This window comes from Homalodisca vitripennis, chromosome 3 (assembly GCF_021130785.1).
Source record: "Homalodisca vitripennis isolate AUS2020 chromosome 3, UT_GWSS_2.1, whole genome shotgun sequence".
Taxonomy (NCBI): domain Eukaryota; kingdom Metazoa; phylum Arthropoda; class Insecta; order Hemiptera; family Cicadellidae; genus Homalodisca; species Homalodisca vitripennis.
The window spans coordinates 143462549-143475635 of NC_060209.1; the positions used below are offsets into that span (position 1 = coordinate 143462549).

Consider the following 13087-nt stretch of genomic DNA (forward strand, 5'->3'; position numbering starts at 1 on the left):
AGAAAACTACGTTAAATCAGTGTTAATTCACACATGTCACATGGTAATTCACATGGTAGTCACTTGGAATACCTTTTAGTCAGAAAATGTGTGTTTTGTTGGTGTAATAATTGTAATAGTATTTATTGTGTTTTGTTGAGGTATAGTTTTGTTTTAAAATGTTGTATTTGATAGTTTTAAATTGTTATTATAGATTGTTATTGTTATCATGATTAGTTATAAAAAGTAATGTTCTTTCTAGAGTTGACTTTTCCTGGGAGTATTGCACTGTATAGTAGCCATATGAAAAAAAGTGTATTAAAGATGCTTGTTTTTTTCAGAATCCCGCACGTGCTGTGTCAGGCACATGGGATCATGTATCAAATAAAAAAACTGTTACTAAATAAACATATTTGAACTGTGAACTGTCAACTGTGAACATGTTTTGTTATGATTTTGTTTGTTTGTGATAACTTAACAAAAAAACCAAAGAGTAAAATTACTTCTATATGACTTGCTAAACACAAGATATTGTCAAAAAAAATAAGTACTACGAATTAGCAGTTACCACAATCTAAAAAGACTATTATGCCTGAGGTCGGGCTTGGAATTCTAAATGTTACAATTTGGAATTGAATTTGAGGTTTAAAAATTCTGTATTTGCACATTACTATAATATACAATTACAAAACTGGGCGAAGTAATTTTGTACCTCGGCGGAATATGAAAGTTTTTCCTATTTGTTTCTTTTTGAATAATTGTTCAAGGAGATGGACATAATGCAGTGATGTATTTAGTCTTTTAATCTTAAATGATGTAATAAGTTCTCCAAAATGTATTGGAATTTTAAAAATGTATTAACCAATATTGAATTAAGAATATTTTTGAAAAACATCATTGGAAATGCATGCAAATAATTCAACCCAGATGATTCTACAGAATGTTCTGTAACTCTCTGGATAAAAGTATGTAACATTACCTCAGATCAAAGATCAAAACAACCACATTTCACCAGATGATAATGGATCTCCAGTGCTTAGTTTCCTGTCTGTACAGTAACAATATTTATGTAAACAAAGACAGGTACTACACAAAATGTTATGACATTCAAAATGTTATGATCTTTGATATTTTAAAAACGACTTCATTATTTTTGTTCAACCTTGAATATTTAAAAAAAACCAGCAATTTTAAAAAACAATTACAAGAATAACATTTCTTATCAAATTTTATCACAAATCAAATAACACCAAAATTATTGTAATCAGATGATAAATAACTGAGTTATTGCAGATTTACTGTGACAGAACACAGGTTGTATTAAGGTTCTCAGTGAATAGCTAACAATACACACATTTTCCAGCCACCTGATCTTCACAAATGCTCTCAATTAACAATACATGTAGCATTTTAATTTTATTTGAATTAAAACAATTTATAAACATTTATGAATATTCTTGAATGTTGTGCTTTTCAGTCTCCCGTGTGAGAAAACTATATGAGTTCCTCTCAAATGACTTTATTATTTGGATATTTCCTAACAGGCATCCAACATTCTAAGGTTTAATATTCAAATGTATATGTGATTGGATTTATTAGATGGACTTGTATGTATGGCTTACACGCCACCTACAATACATACAAAATTGAAAGACTACTCAAATACTATTGTTAAAATACACAAGCAATACAACAACCACGAAAGTATTATTCTTGTTTAGTATCAATAATACTAAGTTGTTTCATGTAGTTTTGAAGCATTGGGATAGTCAGAAGTGGTACAAAAACTATAAATGAGTGGTCTAATTTCTCACAATACAGTTGTTGTGATAAATTAGCATAGTCTGTTGAATAGTAGCATTAAAAAATTTTTTAAAGTGTAGTATTTTATATTTTAAAAAATAGAAGATAAATCCTTTATCCACTTAAATCTTTGATGAATCAGGTGTAAAGCCATACTAATCTCAAATACTATACCTAACCTTCAATATTGCACAAAATAACTTTAATTTATTGCCCAATGAGTTGAAGAACAACATTAAATTAATTCTAATTCCGATCAATAAATGATGGATGAAATGTAATAACATTACTTGTGCAAGAATTGGGCAGGATCACAGAAGAGCAATTGGCCTCGTCGGAGCCATCTCGGCAATCGTCCTCCGCGTCACAGACAAAGAGCTGGGAGATGCAGCGGTTGTTATCACACTTGAACTGGCCCTTGGTGCACGATACATATGCTGCAACATTAATATTGAGAATTATCACAAAATAGTTATTTAGAGTGTTCACAAATTAAATGATATAACACAGAGAACTTCAAGAGGGCTCTTCAGAGTTATTCAGAGAATGTTTTGGGACCATTTAGTCCTTTAACTCAATATTGTTTTTCCATTGTAAATATATAAATTTGAGAGAATTGGTAGATTTAGAGCCTAAGGCTGCACACAGGCTGCCTATATTTCTATTTAAAGTAAAGCCTACTAATTATTTTGCTTGTACTGTATGTTATTTATTCCTTTAAAACAATGTAACTTTACTGTACAATTAATCTAGTTTTACCTCTAACTGTTCAGTGTTATGTACAGAAATTTTATAGTGAACTAGAATCCTTACCACATTATATTGTAATTTTGTTTGTACTTGCGTTTGAAGAAATAATTAAATTCTAAAATCCATAACTAAAAAAAAACTAGTTAACCTGTTACACCGTTAAAATTAAATATGTTAAATATTGTAATAATAACAGATCATCTCTTTGAAACAAGATTACTCACTGCAGTTTAACTCATCACTCCCGTCCTCGCAATCCTTATCGTAGTCACAGTGCCAGTCAGGGCTGATACATTTGCCGCTAGAGTTGCACTGAAACTGGTCTGGCTGACAGGTTAGAGCCCCGCAGTTGTACTGGAACAGAGGAACACGAATACAAATTGTAACATTCACTTTAGTGTATGCTTGACTTTATATTATTTTATGTCATAAATACGGTAACATTTGCTATTATCCACTCTTGATATATCAGAACGCAGACACATTAGATTGACCATTACCTCATCAGAGAAATCCCCACAGTCGTTGTCTCCATCGCATTTCCACAGTTTGGGGATGCAAAGGTCATTGTTGCACTTGAAATGATCTGGTGAGCACTTCTTGTCTTTGTCTGTGAAACAAATAAGAGTCTATCTTAATTCATGTAATTCAATTCTCTCATTATATTTATTGTTTACATTTGTTTACAACTAATTTTAAACAAACATGATTTTTGCTATTTATATCCACTTTAGAAGTGACTTCACATCAGCTTCTGCAGTTAGATTACAAAAATCTTAGCAGTTCTTAATTTGTTTTTTGCATTGTTAAATTTGGTATTCTTTTTCAGACTGCGACGAGAGTAGCTCGTGACATAAAATACATTACTTCAGTGCAATATGGGTCACTGATCACTCATGCAGGTGGTAGAATTTTGTTTCTGATAGTTAAGTGTAGGTCAGTGTTAAGGGCTCTAGGCAAAACTGACACACCTATCACATTGTGTTTTGTTAGGAAAACTGTTAAGTCAAAACTGTTAAGAACATGTACAAGTTTTCAGTCATGAACCACCTGTAACACATACTATTTATATTGTATTATACCAATATTGAACTAGTATACCAAGGAATACTTTGAACAAAACTGAGCAATTCTGCCAAACCAACGACTTAGTCTTAAATAAAAATAAAACTGTCCAGATTAATTTCACAACAAAACACAGAAATGCAGACATGACAGCACCACCCGGCTTGGAAGCCAAAAACCACACTGAGTACCTCGGCGTCATCGTTGATTCAAACCTAAACTGGAAGCCTCATGTTGACCAACTTTGCAAAAAACTTTGCTCAGGCATCTACGTAATACGTAGAATAAGACACATGAGTAACATAGAAGTACCTAAAACTGCTTATTTCGCTGATTGAATCACATCTGAGGTATGGACTAGCAGTGTGGGGAAGTAACCTTGCGAGAGTTCTCAAGCACGAAAAGAGAGCTATCAGGAGTCTGGCAGGTCTGCAATTCCGAGAAAGCTGCAGAGAGCCATTCAAGCAACTTAAAATGTTCACAATTAGTATCTCTTTATATTCAAGATGTTATCCTACAAGCAGTTAACTCAGGACAACAAAGACATAACAATATTCGCAACTACAATACAAAAAAATGCCTCCAACTTCAGCTTGCCAACACATCACCTGAGCCTCTTTGGAAAAATACCATCTTACAAAGGAGCCCTATACTTCAATAAACTTACAGATAATATCAAACAGCAACAGCCTAAACACTTCAAGAAAGCCCTGAATGAATGGCTCCAACAGAGACTCTTCTACAACGAAGACAAATTTTTAAACTCTGGCCTATTTATGTAATATGTTATTAGCTATCAATTTTATTTGTTATGTAAACAAAAATGTAATGACTCAATTACTGTTCTCTATGATCATGTAATAAAGATGTTTTGTCTATTGTCTATTGAATAAAGCTCCAAAATATAACACATCTAAAGATTTACCCTGCAGATTGGAGACTGACGCAATAACTTTGTAGAAAACTACAGCAGCTGAAATCGACACTAACAAGGAATACAACTGTTCGTCTGTTACAGGTGACCCATGGCGCACACAAGAAATAACAAGTTTTGCAGCATGAGTGACCACGTTACTCATATATAACAATACACTTCATTCTAATAACTATAAAATATACTTGTCACCACTTAAATTCCCAATTAAATCAGTAAAGTAATATGTTCCGCAAAATGGAGAAGGCTTGGTGAACTCCAGTGGGGTTTTCAACTAAAAGTGTACTTTGAGTCATCAGTGAACTAAGCCACAGTGAATGTGTTAAGAATAACTGGAAGTGTTTAAAAATTGTAACTTCACAACTGACATGGACATAGTTTGAAATCAGTTAAGTACATGAGATCGGTTTGTGTGTCTTGATAAAACAGGTCACAAGTGTATTTTCTACAATTTCATAAATAAACTGACAGTAACTATTCTTGGACCTATCAGTGATGATTACAACCATTAACACATTAACCAAAATTTGTAGCCAAAATCACTCATTAAAAGAATTTCTATGTAACTGTAACATGGGAATAACCTTCAGGACATGTGCCGTTGGCATATGGCTTGACAACTCTGCCAGGACAGTAGCATTCGCCATTGAATAACTCCAAGGCATCCGGGCACTGACATGTGCTCTGGTTGTTTGGTCGGGCAAAACATAGGTAGGAGCAAGTCTTGCCTCCGCTGCACCGGTTGCTGCCCTCCTGTAGGCTGTGTGCATACACTTTCAGATCCATTAGACCAGGCAGATTTGTGTCTATTGCCCGTATGCTGACACCATGGTCCTTATCTGCAGAATATAGTCCATTCTGCTTCCAGTCATCCCAATACATGATGTCCTTGAATACTGCAACTGCGAACGGATGTGTCACTTCCTCCTGTAAAGATAACAATGGTATCTTTAGATAATGCAAGCAAAATAAGTTCTAGTGCTAAACTGTTCAAAAACATCTTCACACCGGCTCTACAGTGAGTGAAACTGAGTACTTTTAACCACTAAGTACACACTAGGGCTTCTGTTGCAGTCAATGTGTAATACAAAATAATCGAAAAACTATGATGATACAAATGTTAATTACAAGAGAAATTAGTCTTTTGAGACTCATATTTATGAGTTATATTTTCTAAGTATGTACTTATATAAGAATTTAAATATACAATTTTATGGTTTTTACAAAGATTTTGTTTGTACAGTGTTCTACAATGCAAGTACACAGAAGATTATATTTGACATAATATATACACTCAATGAAGAATAGAATCACACATGGGGAAACATAATGTAGGATGGAAACTAGTATTTTAGTTACATAAAAATAACAACTTTTTTATATCTTTCATGCTTCACTTGCAAAATTTAGATATTTTAACAGCTAAATTCATATTATTAATTATTATGGCTAAATACGGTCAAGAAAAATTCTTCGAACTTATAAGATTTTGCTATTTTTAACTTAGGACAGAGCCTGACTTGGTCCTAATAAAACATGGCCAAATTTTTCATTGGTTCAAAATGTAGCTCTATTTAGTGTCAGTGAAAATAAAGACATGAGTTGAAACAGTTAATATATCATTCTTTATGATTTACCTTGTTATGAATGATTTTTCGGAAGTGTTTGCCATCAAGGTCAGCACTACCTATGAAATCTTCATGGGCATCAACAAAATAAATCCTTTCTGCGATGTAGTCAATGGTAATTCCATTGGGCCACTCCACATCGGGCTTGCCAAACAGACGTTTCACTCCTGAGCCATCCAAAGAAGCCCTAGATACACAAGGGTCTCCAACAGCCCAGTCTGTCCAGTACATGTACCTAAACATATAATTGGATCACATCAAACCGGGATTGCCAATCTTACGTTTCACTCCTGAGCCTTCTAAGGAAGCCCTAGATAAACAACCACCATGATAGTAGAAAAATGAATTATCTATGGCATTGCAAAATTAGATTGACATATTGATAAATTTTACTTTGATTTATCACAAACGCCTTAGATAATAGAATGATTCATGTTCATTTTATTCATAGATTTGGAATGAAAATATATGATTCTGAAGTTGTTTAGTCGTCAATAAAATCGTTAACCATGAGTTGTATGGTTCAAAACTGGCTCGATTGAATAAAATATAAATTTGAAATTTTACCAAGTGACTCCACTCTAAATTTATTTTATGGATTTCTCTTTCAATTACATATAACCATATATTTACTCAATACATAGATTGCATGTCAAACAGGTCCTTAAAATTTTATTTCATAATTGAAATTCATTTATAGCATTAATTCTAACATAGAAAATACTATTAATATACCCCAAATTCAAATCTCAATTTCCTAACTCAGATTAAAACTAAACTGCTATTATTATACTAAAATAGTATAAATCATCAACAAATAATTATTTTAAGTATATTGAAATTTTGATTTGTTATATTTGCACTTTTTGTTTATCAATTTGTTTTCTTTTATCTGCTTCTTCAACAATAGTTTTATAAACTAAGACAGCTCAGTTTTATAAATTTACTAGCTGAGTACTCAAATTTTTGAGTTGAGATTAGTAAAGCTAGAATTCAACATCTGTGCTTAAAAGTAACATTGAGCCTGATTTGTTTTGCCTGAACAGAAGGTCAGTTGTATGATAACAATATCATACATACTATGTGGTGTAAACGATGAAATATAAATGATCTCAGTAGAAAATCCAACAGTGTATCACATAAGATTACATTCCTACAGAAACACAACTGAAGTTATAGACTGCACTCATAAAAGATTATGAGTAGTAAATAATAATTTAAATGTAGAATTTGTTTTCATATTGTTTTTAAAGAGGAATGACGAATCATAATACGACTAGTTGTAAAGATTTGCTGTCCAGAACCAAAGAATTAAAATTTTTTCATCAGTTTTCATCAGCACATTTTTCTCATATATATACAGGCAATATATATTTTTTCTTTTATATACATATTAAAGAACCAAGAACAAAACATAGATACCAACATACAGAATTTATAAATGTAATATGTGATAAAACTGTTTAGCAAAAGCACATAATTTTTTACAATTTAAATATTTATTTAGGGCCAAAAAGCCACACTTACCCAGCTGCAGGGTGGACAGCAATGCCTCGAGGTTTTCTGAGGACACTAGGTCCTAAGACTGTGTATCTCATGCGGCCCTCGTGATCAATGTCGGTTCTGATCACTTCAATACGACATTTGATACCATCCACAAAGTATAGCATGTTGGACATCCAGTCCAGAGCCATACCCTCCACTGAAGATAAGTCATTCTCCACCAGTATCTCACTGGTATTAGTGTTGTCCTTACCAAGGCATTGGCGCTGGAACATCCACTCACATTCATTATTCATTTTCATTTATTCAACTAAACATTCAACAAATCCCTTTGTATGCTTTGATGCAATACGAATTTACTCATGTACCAAAACGATAGGAAATTGTGTACTGTATTTTAATGAAAACTATTATTCCTCTAAATATTCAATAAATCCCTTTGTATGTTTCAATACAACATTACTTTACTAATATTCCAAAATCGTAAGAAATTTTGAACTGTATTTTACTGAAAACAAACTATTTCTAATATTATTTATAAGACAACGAGTTGTGTCATAAAATCAGCCTTACATACAGAATTAATGATTCTTTGTTTTCATAATTTCAAAGAATTTAAAGTGACCACAAGCAGATAATGAATACCAACCTCCTACCTGTCAAGACAAAGTAAACCTACACTATAACTACATGGCTAAGATGTTGAGATACTAACCGAGATGGTATCGTTGATGATGTCCGCCCAGTACACACAATTGTTGTGGATATCAAAGTCCACTGCTATCACATTTTGTAGACCTTTGATGGGCAGTTCTTCTCTTTGTAATGTGGCAAGATCAAATCGGACAATTCGGTCCTTCTGAGCAAGTAGCAGGAACTCTTTGCGTTCACTAACAAATCATTCATAAGTAAGTCAATACTTCATTAAATATGTTATTTTTATGTCATAAGCCACAACGTTCAAGATATACAAGTATCATATTACAACTCTATTTTTATTTAAACAACCTCAATAAAAATATTTTGTGCGAAATATTAATTGAGAAAACAGCAACACCATGTTTCTGAGTTATAGGCCATTTGCTATTGTAACGACAAAGGTTTCATTGTGTTATTTGGAACTTTATTAGACTGGAAGAAAGTAAAAGCTACTGTCAAGTCGAAGTTGCAATCTTGTGGAACTTGCAATCACACTATTTGGATGCAAAGTCCTACATATTTTATGAAATTGGAGGGATGTGCATTGTTTCTACTTGTTGTTCAACACATTGTTCTATAAATTTTACAACTTATTATTAGCTGCAAAAATATGAGTCTTTAAAAGAAATATTTATTTTATTAATTCCTAATTTCAATTTAGTATGCTGAAAACCTTATTTACAATGGTCTGTTTTAAATAATAAATTAAAAATTACAAGTTCAATAAATGTGTCTAAATCAGAAAAATGTACACTCCCTGGAGGACCTTAGTATGTAAATACACCTCTTGCTTATTATCACTGCAGCACCTTATCTTTCAGCAATTTATGGGTTTATACAAAATCTGAAACAGCAATATTGTATTAAGCTTAAAGGCTTTTATAAATACTCCTTGTTCTGCTATGTATACTGCATTAGAGTATCAATATTGTTTTGTGAAACGTAAAATGTGAGATGTCTATTTACATTCTACGTTCCTAATAAAATCTGAATACAAATAACTTCATAGAGATTTAGTGATCATATAACAATAAACAAATAGAAGTTTTACAATTATATGTGTGTTATCTTTTTTCCAATATGAGAATAGTTTTCTAAAGTCCTAGACTCACTCGTATGGGCACGGCAACAAGTCAGGCAGGAAGTGACGGTCTCGGCCCCCTACACAGGCATCACCTTCTATCTTGAGGTAACCCTTGGTGCGGTTGTAAAACTGCCCGGGCTGACACCATTCTGGCACTGCATAAGGATTGTATAAGGTCTTCTTGTTGCGTATACACTGGGCCATGCCCACTGCTCTGTCAAATCCAAAATCACTGAAAACCCACAAGTATGCTCAAAACTTATAGATGCTCAAGAAATCATTACATGTATGTGTACTATATTTTCATAGAATTTCCTTAGAACAAAGATAGATTTTAGGATAGACTATAACTCGATAACTAACTAGAACAACTATTAACACCAAAAATTAGATGTGTTAATTGGCTGAGCGTTAGCAAAATTTATTATTTGTATTGAGAAAATTGAATTTCTATTTCTGCCCGTCTGTTCGTCCACACGTTATCTCAAAAACAAACTGACCGCTAGACTTGAAATTTTACATGAATCTTCATTTTAGCACTGAGTTCGATGATGGTGCATTTCACTACAGGGATTTGGATGAGCGTCAGCAACTACTCTATTTTGTATATTGGTCTTATGGGTAACTAAGATGGTGATGAGAAAATACCTGAATACATAAAATTGTAAACAATCTTAGTACAACCAGCCATATGAGATTTTAACATGTGATACAGTAATACATGTAGATTATTCGTACAGTAAAAAAGAAAAAAAATACTGAAAGTCAATGTTAAAATTTGGTGACAAAGATTTGATTTCAGCACACTCTTGCATTGTAGTACCCTCCCTAACCCACCAAAACATTTATTATTTAAACACTTCTATAAAGCCTAACTAAATGAACAGAAATGTGAATGTATCGTGTGGTATGGTATCTCGATAAAGATCATCTGCACTTTAAATTGTGCCTGAATCTTAATTTTTACATAGACATGAATGAGTTCTATGATGGCTATTGTTTAACCATGGAATTTGGCTGAGCGTTATTGAAGTCTACCACTTAGTAAGCTCATAAAATTCTTTTTCCTCTGCTTGGGGGAATGTAAAAATTTATTTTCTGTATGATGTCAGTCTGTCTACCTCACCACAGGACATCTCGACAATGAAATAAGCTATAAGCTTGAAATTTTGCATGTAACCTTAGTGAAGTCTGTTATGGGACATGTAGTGTGGCGTACTCTTACCTTGTGTGTTTTTTATATCTGGTGACACATGATATTACCTTGTTTAAAAAGGTTCAATGATTTAGAAATACAATTATATATCTTTTTTAAGATATACACAATAATGAATACACAATATTTTATCTAGCCTTCCAATTTAAAGCAGATTTTCTTCTAAAACTACTATTAAAATAAATTTTAAACACATTATTTAAACTATTAAAATGCATTAAATAAAATAAGGCTTGATGGATGAAATATTCCTAATTAATACCAAACATAAACAAATAACTTTAATCATAACCTATATATTTTTGCAATTAAAATTGAATTCTAATTTAAAACAATGTGTAAACGTGCCAAGCAGAATATATTGTTATACCTTGAAAAACACATTACAATAATGTTAGTTCTATAAAATTACGACAGACTGCGTCAAAGTGCTTCCTTAGTATTTTAGTGTGATACAATGCCTTACTCATCATAACATCTGGCAGCAGTCACAACTCAAGCTTTTATATTCTGTCAGTCAAGGGGCACCCTCAGTGGCCCAGTGTCACTCTAAGCAGAAGTACTCGCTAGCTGTCGCTTTAAGCGGAAATACTCACCCGTAACCATCAGCTGCTGTGTATGCACTTATTTTGATAGTAAACTGATACTCCAATATTATGACTGTTGCACAAGGTTATCTACTTTGAAATAAGACTTCATTAGTAGTTTTACATAGTTCATAATATTATATTTGATTGGTATTTTTACTTTATTATGCAACCATGGCAAGGTATTATTTATTATTTGTGTTAGTATTTCATAATTGTTTAACCAGTACAATATAACATTAGTATTAAGCCTGCTGTAATAACTGTAACTTTTTATCAATTATAATTAATTTGTAAAAACTTGATTTGATATTATACTTTAAGTCAAATTAGTGTGTTCTTTTCAACTTTGTACCTTTCTTTATTATTTTTATTTGTGTTTCATACTTGTTGGCGGCGCGCATGACGGGCCTTGAATACTGGAATATTTATATGAAATGAAACACTTGTTTTTGAACGAACTGAACTTGTATTTACTCAAACTAAAATGTTAATACAAAAAGTGGAATAAGCGGACTGTATTGTAATACAGCTAGCTGGCGCTAGCTGTCCTAAACTATATGTAATGTAGAGAGCTGTGTGCTCTCTACCCTACGCCTCCGGAGTACAATGAAGAACTGACTAGAGGAGACTCGTTCTAGGCCCTTGTCCCAGGTAAAGGTTCTTTCTTGCTCCCACGAGGCGTGAGGGCCAGCCCCTCCCGCCCTGAAGCGACCCTACCATAAACCTGGGGGTAACATCCCTTGGTTCGTGGAAGGCCACCTCTAACAATGGGAGTGAAAGCTCTGTCGCCTCCCACGCCCTGAGAACAAGAACTCCACACCTCCAGGTGACCTTGTCATAAATATTAGGGATGTCACCCGTAATATCTAAGACAACAATTCTCCCCTCTAACAATACAATAATAAACTAACAGTAAGATACTAAACTAATTACAAATATATTTATACCTAACATAAATGAACTATGTCTAATAAACAAATAAAATAAAGGACTAAGACCGGGCCGTAACATAACTTTTCAAATAGTATAAAATTAGTACTATGCCAAACATAATTATTATTGTAACTTCCTGTAATTATAATTACATTAAAATTTTGTTTTGTTTATTTAAATTTCTTTGAATACATAGATGCAGTCCACAAAAATAAAAAGTGTTAAATTTTAAAAATAGTGTATGTTTCTATTAACCCATTGCGGATCAACGACGTGAGGGTGACGCGGAGCGAGCGAGGCGTGGACCAAAAGCACAATGACGTGACCCTCACGTGGATGACGTGGTACGGATGACTCATTTGTTTTGAACGCTTATCGCTGTTATAAGCCTCGGAGATATTTATAGTCAGTTTTCCTGGACTGGCTTCCTATCTTATCTCTGATACTCGTCCACAAATACTCCCCTCGTTATCGGTCAATAACGTTATTATTTGCGACAAATTGTTTGTCTGAGGCGTACAGTCGTGGCGTTCTATTTTCCTTTGCCTCGTGTGCGTGTACGTAAATAAAATGGGTGACAATTTACGATCATCTGAATTAGATAGACTATTATTAGAAAGTGGAAGTGATGAAAGTGATAACGATAGTGTTATTGAGGATGGAGACGGTTGTATCACGCGTATTTGTCCACGTTTTCATAATTACGCGGATACTAATGTTGACAGTGACGAGCGGGCTAGTGACCATGATTCAGATGTTCAGACTATTTCAGACATTGTTCCTGGGACACCACCGGATGTGGAAACTCTATTTCAACATCATTTCAATGTCAATAAAAACGCTCAAAGTAGTGCTTCCGAGGATATTTATGAATATACTTGAATATACTTCTAGTATAATATA

The 13087-nt window shown here is 33.2% G+C and overlaps 1 protein-coding gene across 6 annotated transcripts in view; it reads right to left on the bottom strand.

Annotated features, from left to right (window-relative positions):
* The window catches only part of LOC124357612 (sortilin-related receptor-like), a 101882-nt gene that overhangs the window by 37251 nt on the left and 51544 nt on the right, over positions 1 to 13087 (bottom strand). For all 6 annotated transcript variants that reach the window (XM_046809548.1, XM_046809550.1, XM_046809547.1 and 3 more), the window contains 8 exons: positions 9474 to 9677; positions 8378 to 8552; positions 7687 to 7928; positions 6169 to 6394; positions 5116 to 5458; positions 3033 to 3142; positions 2757 to 2886; positions 2073 to 2219 (listed from right to left, as the gene is read on the bottom strand). In XM_046809548.1, the coding sequence (XP_046665504.1) occupies positions 2073 to 2219; positions 2757 to 2886; positions 3033 to 3142; positions 5116 to 5458; positions 6169 to 6394; positions 7687 to 7928; positions 8378 to 8552; positions 9474 to 9677 (1577 nt within the window). The remainder of the gene's footprint in view (positions 1 to 2072; positions 2220 to 2756; positions 2887 to 3032; positions 3143 to 5115; positions 5459 to 6168; positions 6395 to 7686; positions 7929 to 8377; positions 8553 to 9473; positions 9678 to 13087) is intronic.